The sequence below is a fragment of the Mustela nigripes genome, chromosome 7, assembly GCF_022355385.1.
Source record: "Mustela nigripes isolate SB6536 chromosome 7, MUSNIG.SB6536, whole genome shotgun sequence".
In the NCBI taxonomy this organism is placed as follows: domain Eukaryota; kingdom Metazoa; phylum Chordata; class Mammalia; order Carnivora; family Mustelidae; genus Mustela; species Mustela nigripes.
The window spans coordinates 81,712,571-81,727,886 of NC_081563.1; the positions used below are offsets into that span (position 1 = coordinate 81,712,571).

Sequence of the window (15,316 nt, forward strand, 5' to 3'; positions counted from 1 at the left end):
ACCCACTCAGGACCCTGCACGTACCAAAAGTGATACCCTGTCTGATACATAGGCCCAATCAGCCCTAACACAACGTTCACGTTCTCAAGTAGATCGTGGCCATGTGTACTCCTTTCCGAAACCACTGCCCTAGAAATGGTCAGAAAGACCTTCCCTGGATAGGATCCCGCTGTTTCTAAGCCTCATACCATGTCTTCATCTTGGGAGGTGTCGTAATGCACGGGGCGGTTGGCGTGCACCTGCTTCAGCCTCACCAGCAGGCCCTCCACCAAGCTCTCTCTGTCCTTCAGCTCGATGAACTGGAAAGCCATCTTGCTCCGGATGCTGATGATAATGGGATTAGGGAGCAGACTGGTATCCTCCATCTTCTCAATGCTCACCACCTATTGCAAAAGGTTACCCATGAAAGGTATGGCAACAGACAAAGGAGGGCAGGCATTTCGATTACCTATTTAGGTATCACCAGACAGAAAGCCAAACCAAACAACTGCCCTCAGGAATAGATGCAGAAAGTAAAAATTATCTAAGGGACAAAGGGACCTGATCCATATTAAACGAAACATTTTTAAGTGTTTCACTCAAGTCCCAGGAGGGCACAAGAGCACAGTCATGACAGCTGAAAGGGGAGAGTAACTCCAGTACCTGTTAACAGGTGAACGGAGAAACAAAAATGTGATCTATCAACACACTGAATATTATACAGCTTTAAAAAGGAGAGAAATTCTGACACATGCTACAGCATGGGCGAATCCGGAGGACATGATGCTCAGTGAAATAAGCCAGCCACACATGGGCTAATGTTATAGGATCCCACTTAGATGAGGGACCTCGAGTAATACCAGTCAGAGACAGAAAGTAGAGCAGTGGTTGCCCAGGGCTGGAGAGGAAGGATGTGGAGTGAGTGCCTAATGAGGACAGAGTTTCTGATGGCAAAGATGAAGTTCTGGTGATGGTGGGATGATACTGTGAATGTACCTAATGCCACTGAACCCTAACACCTAAAAGTGGGTCAAGTGGTAAATGTGATGCTATGTATAAGCTACAACAAGAAGACAAATAAATGTTTAAGACAACTCTTGGACTTCTTGCTTCACTCCTAAGTAAGAACATTTGGAAAATGAAAACATTTACAAAATGACATGGAAGGAGATCACATGGATAAAAAATTCTGCGTTTCCCCAAACAACTGTGCTCAGAATTTGGAGGTCCTGATGGAAACAGAGTGGTGGGTACATTCACCACAGATGTGCCCTGAAACCAAAGGACTGAGCTCTTCAGATCTGGAAGTAGCCTCAGGCTGCCCTGAATTTCCAGGAACAGACTGCAGACTGTTAAAGTACAAAGGGACCTGATCCATATTAAACGAAACATTTTTAAGTGTTTCACTCAAGTCCCAGGAGGGCACAAGAGCCAAGCAATCGGACGTTTTCAAGGTGATGTTTTTTGTCAGTTGCCTCTTCTCTTTCCCCTTTCTGTGAGTACAAGGGGTGGAATCCTACCTAAGAGCTGACAGAAAAGCTTTAACTGTGAGGCAGAGCCTTTCTCTGAACAGCGTCAACACTAATGCAGAGGTGAGGGCACGTGCTTCTCGCCAATCACTGCCAGGCAAATTTCAGGGTGTTGGAGGAATGACAGAAAAAGCAACAACCACATGGGGACTGGTCAAATGCAGGCCGTGCTTCCCTCCAGAGGCCCATCTGCAGTGGGCAAAACCCTGCTGGGTGAGCAGCCCTTCCCAGCCAGTCTCATGGCCACCACAGGCTCAAGGACAGAAGGCGGGCTCGGGAAGCGCCGGCCAGGGCTGCCCCTACCTCTCTGAGTGGGAGGATGACATTGCAGCAGCCATCCTCCTTGCTGGCGAAGCAGACGTAACGGTCGGAGGCAAACATCCGCCCCACGGTATGACAGCGGCTGAACGGTGTCCACAGAGAGCAGTCCACAACAGCGTGCAGCCTCTCCTGCCTCGGCAGCCTGAAGAACGCCCGGAAGAACTCATTCTGTGCTCTGGCTTCCAGGTCCCTGGCAGAGGAGGGAGAGAGAAGAAAAAGAGGCAGGGACGGTGAACGAACACACGGGTTTACAAAGGGAAACGCTGCGAAGCCAACTGGGGCTCCGGACATGGATGTGGATGAGACCCCACCAGGCCCCGCATGGGTCACAGCTCGTGCCCCACTTTACAGCCAACCTTGAAAACGGGTCCTCAAGGCAGGAGGGGTTGCCTCTGCACAAAAGTAAAACACCAAACTCACAGTTCAAAACAGATACTCCCTTCCTGATTTGAGCAACACTGTGAGTCACCACAGTGATACTTAAACAAGTGTTTAAAAATCCAGTATCAAAAAGTCAGTAACACCAAGTGCTGGCAAGGACGTGGAAAAACAGAACCCTTCGTACCCCTTGGGCGGGAAGGCAAAATGGTGCAGCCGGTCCGGAAAACTTTCTGACTGTTTCTCCAAAAGATTCAACATGGACTTACCATACGACCCTGAAATTCCCCTCCTAGGCATAGACCCAAGCAAATCGAAAATGTACATCTGCTCCAAACCCTGGACACATCTGCTCAGAGAGGCAGAGTTGGCAACAGCCTAACGTCCATCAGCTGACAAACAATCAACAAAATGTGACAGAGCCATATAACAGAAGGTCACTCGGCCACACAGAGCAACGAAATACTGACACACACTACAACGTGGACGGACCTCGAAAACATTACACACACAAAAGACTACATATTGCCTGAGTCCCTTTAGATGAAATTTCCAGAACAGGCAAAACTCATCAAGAGAGAAAAGAGCAGGGCGCCTGGGTGGTTCAGTGGATTAGGCCTCTGCCTTCAGCTCAGGTCATGATCTCAGGGTCCTGCATCAAGCCCCGCATCGGGCTCTCTGCTCAGCGGGGAGCCTGCTTCCCCACCCCTCTCTCTCTCTCTGCCTCTCTGCCTACTTGTGATCTCTGTCTGTCAATAAATAAATAAAATCTTTAAAAAAGAAGAGAGAGAGAGAAAAGAGCTTAGTGATTCCAAAGAGGAAGGGATGGAGGAAGAAGTGGGGAGTGGCTGCTCATGAGTATGGGGTTCCTTCTTGGGGTGAAGAAGATGTTCTACAGCGAGTGTGGGGATGGCTCCACAACTCTTACTGGACTGAGAAACCACTGACTGGGAAGCCTTAACACGGTGAATTGTACAGTATCTGCTCCAAAAAGCAGTTCAGCTGAGATCTGTGCTTGACATATAGTAAGTGCCAAATAAACATTAGCTATTATTATCTTTAAAAAACAAATCCAAGCAGTGGCTGGCTGGCTCAGCCCATTAAGCATCTGACTCTTGGTTTTAGCTCAGGACATGATCTCAGGGTAATGAGATCAAGCCCCAAGTCAGGCTCTGCACAGGGCGTGGAGTCTACTTAAGATTCTCTCTCTCCCTCTCCCTCTGCCCCTCCCCCAGTTCTCTCTCTCTCAAAAATAAACAAAAAAATAAATTAATTAATAAAATAGATCCAAGTCAAAGTATCACTGGGGAGAACTCCATAAGTATGGACAGTGGACAATGGGGAAAAAAATCCTACCCCAGGGGACCCCCCCACCCCCTAGTCTTGGCTCTAATATCCAGTAAAGCAAGAAGGCAGCCAACTCACAATATCTGCAAATACTGATGAATTTATGTCCCACCCCAAAATTCTAGTAGAGGGGAAATTTCACTGTATAGAGATTAAAATTTTTCTTTGCCACATCAAATAAGAGTTCTTTAAATTCATCTGAGAGAATTTAAACTTAGCTTTCTTATCAGTTGGGTGACCTTAGGTAACAATTCTCTGTATCACATCTTGACATCTATAAAATGGAAACAAAATACGTAACCTTTCTGCTTCAAGGGATCCCCTAAAAACCTAAGAGGATGGCCACAATATTGAAAAAGCATATTAGAAATAGCATCTACAGTATGATTCCATTTATATAAATACTATAAAATTTGCAGAAAATGATGTGTAAAGACTTTGTATAAATGTTAATTGTTATTGACTCTGTGTAGTAGCATTTCCACTTTTCATTTTAATTCTGCTTAAATTTCCTACCTGATCATGTATTGTTAACTTTTTTTTGAGTAAAATATTGACATATTTTTATTGAATTTTCACCTTGTATGCTCATTAGAAAATAAGTATTTCAAAAACTCTTTGGTATATAATACTTTTTTTTAAATTAAATTTATCTTCAGCGTAACAGTATTCATTATTTTTGCACCACACCCAGTGCTCCATGCAATCTGTGCCCTCTCTAATACCCACCCCCCTGGTTCCCCCAACCTCCCACCCCCGCCCCTTCAGACCCCTCAGATTGTTTTTCAGAGTCCATAGTCTCTCATGATTCACCTCCCCTTCCAATTTCCCTCAACTCCCTTCTCCTCTCTAACGCCCCATGTCCTCAAAAAAAATGAAGCTATTTTCTTTTAGGAAAAGATTAACTTTTAAAATGTTCCCTAGTGCAAGGTATTAAATGCCACAGCCTGAGTGATCTTTCAGACACATTCCCCCCCAGCCCACCAGGGCCAGGGCCAGGGCCAGAACTCACATCAAGAGGCCCCTCCTGGGCCAGGTCTCATTCCCAACCCTGTCCTCATTTTCACACCATCACACAACCATCTTCCCAAGAGACCCAACATGGAGATGGGAGAGTGCTTGGAATTTACTGTTTACTAATTTACTATCAAACCCTCACAAAGAGAGATTCATGCATGCCCAGAAGGTTTTCTGGGCACAGCAAGAAATTATACAAATTCTACAGATCAAGATGGTCCAGTTCCTGGGGGAAAGCTGCCGTCCCTTAACACGCAGCACCTGATACTCCATGGATGGCAATTCCAAAGGAGCCTGCACTTTGCCCCAGAGGAACTGGGAAAACATGGTAAAGCACCGTGAATGCTTTAGAAATTCACATACTATCGGGTGGAAGGCAAGACCCCTCAGTATCACCCCAGTTCTCTGAAAGCCGACCTACATTCAGCACATTTACTTTGGAAGATTTATATCTTTGTCCTCAAAGTATGCTAGCCATGCTGGTTTGGTGAAAGTGAAGCCAGTGCAAACTTCCTGTATGCACCTCACAGGTACAGGTCCAGCCACCACTAAATTCACCTGTTGTCTGCTCCTTCCTAGAAGCATGGTGGTGGGGGCTTTGAGGGGGAGTACTTTTGGTATTTTACCTTGCAGACAGCTCTTCAATTTAAGACTAAGGCATTCAGTTTTCTGATTTTTCTATTCAGTGCACCTGCTGCACCAGCCAACCGCTCAGTTCAATCCCCTTCCCCATGGCTTCTGAGCAGCCTGGGTATATGACACATCACCTCCACTCTGCTTTCTGGGCTGCTCTCTGTCACCATAGGAGTCTGTCTCTCACACATTCAGCAGCCACAGACCAGTAACCTCGCATTGTAAGAAAGAAAGGAGGGGGGCACCTGGGTGGCTCAGTCATTTTAGCTGTTGACTCTCAGTTTCAGCTCAGGCCATGATCTCAGGGTCCTGGGTTGAGCTCCTTGTCGGGGTCCACACTGAGCAGGGAGACTGCTTCAGGATTCTGTCTTCCCTCTGCCCGTCCCTCTGCATGCCTGCACCTTCTCAAATAAATATCTTAAAAAAAAAAAAAAAAAGAAAGAAAGAAGAAAGAAAAAAGAAAAAAAGAAAGCAGCAGGAAGGACTTTCCTAAATCCTCTTCCTTCCTTAGAAAGTCCTCTTCCAATTCCACCTCTAAATACACATTCTACGTATACATGTGGCATTGAACTTTCTGATAGATGGAGATGAAGATCCAGTAGCTGAAGACGAGTAGCTCAAGCCCTTTATGAAGATCAGAGTAAGACCACTTCATCCTTTTGGTCTGTTTCGAAGCAGGTGGTATTTTTGATGCTTAAAAATATCTGCTCCTCTTTCCGAAGAATACCAGAAACAAAGTCCACTGGTTAAAATTTGCCTTTGAGACCTTCCAATACCTACTAAATGTTCCCCCTCTTCCTCTGTAGAGATGCCCAACACACAAGAGTCATAACTGACCATTCAGGCCTGTAAGCCAGGGCAGAAGCACCCCTAAAAAGATGGAAACTAGCCCAGCAGACCCCACAGTATTTACCCCCAGTGTCCACCTTGCTGGTATGCACTGGCCAAAGCAATCCCTCCAAGAGAAAGCGACAGCTGAGACTAGAAGGGACGGTGCCACAGACCCTCCTGTCTGAACATATGCCCTTGCATGAGCCTATAGCCATGTGGGAAATATATGTGGGTTTATCAGAATACAGAGCAAGAACACCAAGTTTGCTCATGGAGCTACAATGAACATGACCATTCCTGCACAACAACAACACAGGCCCACACTCAAAACTCCACACTTCATTCACTAGAACTTAGACCCAAGAAATGAAAGGGTGGGTCCTTCTTTTGTTTCTCTGTGAACCTAGAATTCGATTTTTCTCCTCTTAGTTTTGGTACAAATGTACCAAAAACAGGTTCCCCTGTCTCTTTTCCCCATCAACCTGTTAGAACACTTTTGGGAAGACCTGTGTCAGGCCTCATGTGCCATGGTAACTCTCCCTCCCTCGTGTCATTCATCCCACAGACACAAACCCACATAGTGGGTTTGTGTCTAGCAGCTCAAGGGAGCTCCAGACAGAATGCTTCCCCAAACTCAGGTTCTGTGGCAGCTGGGGCAGGGGCTCCCACGTTAGCTCCCAGTGTGAGGATGTCCCCGCTGTGCCCTTGACAGGAGACCTCAAGTACTATCCCTGGCCTTCTGGAATAACGTGGTCTTCTGTCAGCTGTTTGCCCCATAAAACATGTACAAAGATTTCTAGAGGCTCTTCGTGACACACCCACCCACAGACCCATGCCCAGCTCATTTGAAACTCTGGGCAAGAGCCAGCAATAAGGAAGCACGGCAGCACCACCACATACGCATACTTCTCCTCAAAGCCCAAGTCTGCACAGAAAACATGGCATCCCTCGAATATGTGTTGACTTGACACACCTTTCCCCTACTCTCCCCCAAGAGCACCAAGGAAAGAGAAGGACAACCTTGCCGTGATGTACCTTACATAGCCGCCTGGGTCTCCTGGGCTCGGAGGGGGCATGAGGGAAACCCAGGCCTCGGAAAACAGGGAAGAGGGTGCACATCGACTCAGCTAGGGCTTGCAGTGCCCCATGTCTTTGAAAGTACATCCTCGGAGCTCCAGCAGACCAAGACCTCGACAACACTGGCATCTAGAAGACTTTTTCATACTCAAGGCTCCTGCCTTTGCCCCCTGCCCTCCACCGTGCCCCAGAACAGCCTGGAGAAGTACAAAGCAGCTAGGGCTCTGCAGGGTGGGGACTCGCAGGCCTTCCCCAGTGAGGCAGGAGCTGTTCGGGGCTGCACAAGGAGCCCCTAAGAGATGTCGACGCCAAACCAGAATGACAAGGACAGAAAGCCCAATAAATTACACAGCTAGGATGGGCATTCTTAGTAGGGTGCAAGAACAGCAGGAAAGGGAGTAAATGTGGGCAGAAAAGGCCAAAGAAGTTCTGAAAAGTCAGACCAGGGAGCCAGGCAATCAGCCTGACAACAGGGGATGAGGGCTTATTACTGAAGACGTCAGCCCCCTCCCGACCCCTACACCCACCCCCTCACCCCAGGCATCCCCCGCTGACCTTTAGATACCAGAAAGATCTTCCACTGGGGTAAACAGCCTCCATTCACTGCACTGCAATAACTACGTTTTCCTCCAGCACTTTCCAATCAGTCAATATAGATTTTAATGGTGATATTAAATTTGATTTAGTGAAACACATCACCTTCCCAATCTCCCACCCCCCAAAAGCTGGCTACACCGCTTTCAACCAAATCACTCACAGCTTCATAAATGTTACTGTGTTGGTAAATTTCAGGACCGATCCATTTCTTTGCTCCCCACGCCAGGCCCCAAAGTCCCTTCCCCAGTCTCCGTTTTCCCGCCCTTCTGGATTCTGCTGCTATGCCCCAGAATCCCTGCTCCAGGCCGTCCTCTGCAAAGTGTGAGGGCTGGGCCAGAGGACTCCTGGGTCCAGCTGGCTCCAACCTGTCTGACGGGGTCCTGTTGTGCGATGCACCAGCCCATCCTCCCAGCTCCTGCTGGAGGCCCAGCTCCTCTGGGCACTTTCCCAAAGTCCCATGGGAGTGAGAGTGAGCAGCAATCGTGACTAATCCGCAATCAGATGGCTCACCACACTAGTGACCTCAAAGGCACCTTTCTAAAGCTGTTATCTGGGAAGGGAAGTGAAAATACATCAACAAAAGGGAGCCTGAGGAGCATTCCAGCACTTCTGATTGTGCCCTTTGCATCAAGAGACTATTTTCCTCAACTTGAAAACCTGGGCTCTCTTGGCAGGATGTCAAGTAGACTGAGTCATTACCTGTTTATGTCCACAGGCCTATGTCTCCATGACAGAAAGCTACACGTGAGACCCAGCGAGGAACTGGTAGGCAAGGACATGCCTTTCACTTTTGGAAGAAGTCTCTCAAAGTGCAGTGACCAGCAAAACATACTAGGAACGAGAATCTTGCCACCCATCTCAGGCCAATCCGAGGCACCTGCAGGGCCTTGTTTTGTCCTTTTCTCTCTCTTCCGCTCCCCGATCATTATTGGTATAGAAAGTAGAGGAGAGGGAGCCTCATATAATTCAACTGAATTCTGGAATGTACACGAAGAATGCTTCTACTGATGAATTTTCTTCCAAAATGAATGATTTTGGGTGCCTGAGTGGCTCAGTTGGTTAAGTGACTGCCTTTGGCTCAGGTCATGATCCCGGAGTCCTGAGATCAAGTCTCGCATCTGGCTCCCAGCTCCATGGGGAGTCTGCTTCTCCCTCTGACCTTCTCCCCTCTCATGCTCTCTCTCACTCTCTCTCTCTCAAATAAATAAAATAAAATCTTTAAAAAAATGAATGATTTTACCACAGGGTCTTAAATGTGACAAACCAGCCATCTGCCTCTTCTTACCCAGTTTCCACCCAAAACCACAATGCTGCATCTAGAAGTGGAGCCGTGAGGGACTATCAGGAGATCTATGAGGAAATCACCTGAAACCCTAGTGCCCACAGAGCTGACCAGAGTATGCAGGCCATCAGCCGGCCTCCTAGTGCTCAAACCCAGTGGAGAGGGGGGCGGCAGGGAGGCAGTTCACACACGTACACATCAATGCAAAACCTATAGAACAGATAGACACTTCACTGGGTGATTATAGAAGCCCTTTAACAACTCCTCCAACCGAGACTCGTTTCTTCATTTTTAACCAATCTTTGTAAGCTGGACTAAAAGGACTCAGACACCAAATGACTATAGAGATATTTGGAGATACATGAGAGAGAGCTGGGCTGTCTTCTTTGGACCTAAGACAGAGCCGGAGATGGTAATGGGAAACCCGAGGTCAGGAAGCCCAGGGAGCAGCTCAGGAAGGGGAGTCAGAAGACCCAAGGACAGCACCCCAAGGATCTCCTTTCATAAGGGAGTGACAAGCAGCAGCACTCTTTTCACAAAGGAAATGTCAGATGCTGAGGACACGAAACCAAGTGAAATCCATTAGAGTTTCACCAAAAAAGTTCACTTTTTGATTCCTGCCTTACTTGTGACAATACATGACCAATATATAACGCATGCACACATCAGGGGCTCTAAATACGTCCTGAATACAGGCCAACTACAAACACACTGCCATTTAGAGACCACTGATTAAACACATGTTCTCCCAGATGTTCCAAAAAAATACCAAATGTGTGTAAGGAATTACAGGAAATGTTATAAGAGATTTAAAAATTCTTTTTAATGATGGGACACAGAATGACACAGAACTACCATGTGATCCCACAATTCCACTTCTGGGTATACGCCCAAAACATGTAAAAACAGGCATATGCTCACGGCAGCATCAACGTACAACAGCAAGGGTAGAAATGGCTTTGTGTCCATTGATGCATGAACAGAGAAAGAAAATGTGGCATATCCACACAATGGACTACTACCTAGCCTTAAAGAGGAAGGAAGTTCTGGCACCTGCTGCGACACGGATGAACCATAAGGACATGACACTAAGTGAAATATGCCAGCCACAAAAGACAAATACTGTATGATTCCACCTACATGAGGGACCTCGAGTAGTCAAACTCAGACAGAAAGTAGAGTGGCAGTTGTCGGAGGCTGGGGGAGGAGGGGAATAAGAGTTATTGCTTAATGTGGACAGAGTTTCAGTTTTGCAAGATGAACTGTCCCAGGACTGGATGGAGGGGAGGGTTGCACAATATGAATTTATCCATTTTCAACTGCATGGTTCAGTTCAGCGGTATTAAGGTAGCAAATATTATATTGTGTGTATTTTCCCACATTAAAACTTTTTTTCATGTCTAGTAGTACTAAATAGTAGTGGGATTCTCTAATGATATCAAATCTATCTAGCCACAATAGCACTTGTTAGATGACTTGTTTCTCTAAGGGTATCTTTGTATAAACTCTACAGTTACCTGGTCTAAACCACCAAGTCAGGAATCACAGTCAAGCTTAGCTGAACGCCACCATTTAAATTTTAGATAATGAAGCCGAACTTCTTTAAAATGACTAATAATTCAAGCAACTGCTCCAGATATCTCCACACATAGCATCAGTAGGGGCAAACCAATCATAAAGAATGTGAACTTAGAGTATTACTGAGGCACATTTCTAATGACTAACTGTTAGCAAAAATAAATTCATTGTCCTGAAAACCTTTTCTACAAAGCACTTTCAGGGATACCTGAGTGGCTCAGTCAGTTAAGTGCCTGTCTTTGGCTCAGGTCATGATCTCAGGGAATCTCTTAATGTTCGCTAATAAAGCACAGTGCTGAATGGAATTCTATCATGAAGCTATCCATATTATATTTACTTAGAAGTATTTTTTATAAAAATCAATTTCCAAATATCTGGAAAAAAAGCAGAATTGGATCCAGAAATCAAAGTCAACTGCCAAAAAAAAAAAAAAAAAAAGGAAGAAAGAAAGAAAGAAAAAAAGAAACAAACAGGGTGCCTGGATGGCTCTGTTAGCTGAGCACATGACTCTTGGTTTCAGCTCGGGTCATGTCAGGGTCATGGGATCTAGCCCCCATGCTGTGCTCACGCTCAGTGCAGAGTCTGCTAGAGATTCTCTTCCTCTCTGCCTCCCCCTACTCCCCCAGCTTGCTCACTCTCTCTAAAATAAATGAAATCTTAAAAGAAAAAAAAAAAAACCTTCCTTATTAAAAAAATAATCAACTGTTGCTGCCAATTACTATGTCACAATCATGATCAACACCACAGGAAAATCTGCAACGAGCCACAAGGGACATTTAAACCGGTACAACTAAGACTAACAAAGCACATGTAAATGAATGCGGTGGCGCACGGCCACAGTCCCGTGGGTGAGGAACCGAAAACGGAAGCGCCTTACCGCTTGGTGATCTGGCTCGGCTCCTGCAGGTCTGGGTCCAGGTCAAAGACCTCGTTATCCAGCAGCCTCCGGAGTGTCACGTCGGCCAGCTGCTCCATGATCTTGAACACCTCATCGAGGTTCAGGAACATGGAGAAGTCACGCTCCTTATTCTGCGTCGTGATTCGGATGGTGTCCGTCAGAAAGACGTTGGACGTTCTTTCCAACTTCTGGATATCGACCCATGGGACTACAAGTTTAACTAGAAGAGGGAAAAAAAGGCAAATGCGTAGGTTACCCTAACATGTGAGCCAAACTTGAGTGTACCAGCAAACAAGAGTCCAAGGATTTCCTTAAGCTGAAACGCAAAACCAGAGCAGGAAAGGGGAAGCACAAAACTGCTTGACAGCTGTGTGTTAGAACCCAACTCATGTTTCGTGATTTTTCTTAAAAGATTTAAGTAAAAATTTCCAAGTTGTTGGCTACTGCACACAAACAGGGGACAGTGTTCTGAAATACCAAGTTAACAACAGGAAAAGAAAACTTCAAGAATATTTAAACCTAAATATTTGCAAAATATCCAAAAACTTCTCCATTTACATAATTTCTCGTTTCAAAAGCAGCATTCATGGAGTAAGCTATGAAAAAAAGTGCAAAAGAGGATTATTCATGATCTCCTTTAGAGAAACAGACTTCACATTTAGACTGTGTCAAATGACAGTCTTAGAAGACACAGTACAATTTCTATGGAATTCTTTAAAGTAATACAGTACAAACAGTACATTTTATAAACAAGTGTTCTATTCTGGGAAATGTTTCCAATACAGTGATGGCAAGGCTAGCTAGAGCTTACTAATGCAAATAGAAAAAAGAGACACTGTAACAACTTAAAGTGATTTTAAATGTTATCAAATATTAGAAATCTTTTTTTTTTTTTTTTTTCAAAACTTAGCATCCTAACAAAATTTGGCTTAGTCACCATGAATGATAGGTGTCAGAAACTAATTCATTTTCTTTTTCAAATCAAGGAGAACTTCAAGTGTTTCTCTTTCTACTGTTTCTTTCCACTTCTCGCAATAACGTTTTCGGGGCTTCCATGACTTAGAAAGCCACACATCGACTTCAGGCTTGAGATGAAGCTTCTTCAGCTACTTCTAAGTGCTTTCACCTAAGTCTTTCATACAAATACATACAATCGATAACATCAACTTTCATTTCATGAAGCATCTACTTTGTGAAAAGCCCTGCACTTAAGGAGTTTGTTCAAACAGGGAAAGCAGACATGTAAAATAAGCAACCACTAACTTGACAGAATCTAAAGCAGAAACACAAATGTGGTGCAAATTGTAAGGGGACCAGGGAAAGTTCCTGGAGGTGATAAAATTCTGAACTGAACTTGAAGGGTGAAAGAGGCACAAGACTAGGGAAGGGAAAGACCAGCATGAATTTTGAGAAGCACTGCACAAAGTACAAGAATAAGGATGGTCAAGATCAGGTCAGAGCACAGACCAAGGGTGGGGAAAGGTCACACACATGTGGCGTTATGTACTGAAGGATCAGACCTGAAGCTGGCAGCGTGAGAAAGAGAGCGATGACCCTGGGCAGGAAGCTGTGTCAGCACAATTTCAGAGAAGCCCCTCCCACTGGTTCAACTTGAGATATAAACTTAAATGCAGAAGAAGAAAAAATGACATATATAAACATACATACGCATATACTTGTTTTATATACACACACAGCTGCCATCCTGCCTGGGTGCTTGAAACAGCATGTAGTTCCAAAAGAAGTTTCCGTGGGAATGACTTTTTAAAAATTCAATATACAACCAACACTCATGACTTTTCTTTCTTATCTTGGAATTCTATCACCTCGCATGGTAATGGTCAGTGCATCAAAGTGTGAAAAGTTCATCATTGCCTGAATCTCAAGTGGACCCAGGTGAAGAATTCCCTCCCATTCCAAGGAACAGCTGTACATCCTGCTTCTTTTCCAGGAGCAGTCGTGACCTTCGGGGCTGGGAACTTTTTAAATGCCCTCCTCCCCCAATCAAGCACATTTAAGAAGCAACAATATGTTCCATTCCTTTAGAAGCATTGGGCTGTCAGTTTTGACAATGCGTTTTCAGAGCAACGTCAAGTAAAAAACCTTCAGTAGCTCTACAAAGAGAGCTTCACTGAAATGTTTAAGGCAATGGAAAAAATGAACTCTCACAAAACCAAAGCCCGTTAGTGGTGGTTGCATATGGAAATAAAATTGTCTGCACACACCACTTGAAGTTAATCAAGTATTGCTCATTATCATCTCAACTACTCATTTAAAAATCCTTCATGCTCTAGCTCTTCCTCTCATCTCAGACCAGCACTGAGCTTCCCGAGGGTCCGCTTCCCCTGCAAACAGCAGCACGAGCCTCACTTACGTTCCTTGCCCAGGAAGAAGGAGTAGAAGCAGAGGTGATTGATGCTGAGGTAGAGCCAGCCTTGGCGGGGGACCCTGCCCTTCCAGCAGCAGCAGGAGTAATAGGTGACCAGCTTCTCTGCCTCTGGGAAGTTGAACCTGGCCTCGAACTTCACCAAGGCCTCTCGGAACTTCTCAGGCTCCTCTTCCTGCTCAGCAAGCCTGCTGCTCGTCTCCTCCGCAATCAGAGCCTGACACACAGAAAGGTAAGGGACCCCTCGTCAGGGAAAGGAACAAAGGGAGAGGCAGGCAGAGGCGGGAAGGGACAGCCAAGCATAGGCCCCTGAGGAGTCTACACTGCCACCAAAACACACACACACACACACACACACACACACCACCACCACCACCACCACCACCACCACCACCAGGGGTGGAGGAAAGTGGCACGCCACTCCGTCTACCACCCAGAATCAGGGCCACGGTTGGCGGACTGATGAGCTGGGGGTGGGGGGCAGAGAACCCAAGATAAGTCTCTCACTTGGCCACTAACCAGGCATGAGGCTTTGGGCAAATCACCAACTTCTAGGCCTGAGTTTCCTAACAAGTTACTATTGTGTGATACCTCCCGGCACTCCCTACAGGGACAGGATAATTCAATTACTGGCTCAAAAGTGGATCTGATGCATCAGCCCTGAAGAACTATCCAAATTTGAGTTACAAGTTAGTCTGGTTTTTTTTTTTTTAAGATCCTATTTATTGGGCATGTGGGTGGCTCAGGTCATGATCTCAGGGTCCTGAGATCAAGTCCCGCATTGGGCTCTCTGCTTGGCAGGGAGCCTGCTTCCTCCTCTCTCTCTCTCTGCCTACTTGTGATGTCTCTCTGTCACATAAATACATATAATCTTTAAAAAAAAAAAAAAAGAGAGAGAGAGAAAACAAGAGCACAAGATGGGAGCGAGGCCTAAGGAGTGTGGCAGAGAGAGAAGATTCCTTGCTAAGCAGGAAGCCTGACAATGTGGGGCTCGATCCCAGGACCCCAGGATTGTGACCTGAGCCAGAGGCAGATGCTTAACCAAGTGAGCCACCCAGGCACCCCAAAATAAGATTTACGAAATGAATCTGAAGTCTGGTAAAATTTCAAGTGCTTCTAATTTCTTTCATTATGTTTTTCTTCTTTTCCAAGTTTTATTTAACCAGACATCATTAAATAGAAAAATTATAAGAAAACAAATAACTTTAAAAGCATGTCTAACATATAAAGTTCCAGACCACGAGGCATGAAGGGGATTTTAGGAAGCAGAACGGGAGGCATGGGCTCCAGATACAGCCACGACAATGGTGACCATACAGACCTTTGACTTCCGTGGACTGCAGGGCCTAGTGACAAGCACAACTCTAAGCACAGGGGTTTCTTTAAAGCTTGACAGAGCGGCCAGCTGCTCAAGATACGAGTAGGAAAGCCCCAATTTTTGATTCCTTTGGATCTTCCCAGAG

At 45.7% G+C, this 15,316-nt stretch overlaps 1 protein-coding gene across 9 annotated transcripts in view; it reads right to left on the bottom strand.

Moving 5' to 3' along the window:
* Nucleotides 1-15,316, bottom strand: part of TBC1D8 (TBC1 domain family member 8) — a 104,117-nt gene that overhangs the window by 24,970 nt on the left and 63,831 nt on the right. For all 9 annotated transcript variants that reach the window (XM_059406278.1, XM_059406277.1, XM_059406276.1 and 6 more), the window contains 4 exons: nucleotides 13,842-14,070; nucleotides 11,447-11,687; nucleotides 1,812-2,019; nucleotides 189-383 (listed from right to left, as the gene is read on the bottom strand). In XM_059406278.1, the coding sequence (XP_059262261.1) occupies nucleotides 189-383; nucleotides 1,812-2,019; nucleotides 11,447-11,687; nucleotides 13,842-14,070 (873 nt within the window). The remainder of the gene's footprint in view (nucleotides 1-188; nucleotides 384-1,811; nucleotides 2,020-11,446; nucleotides 11,688-13,841; nucleotides 14,071-15,316) is intronic.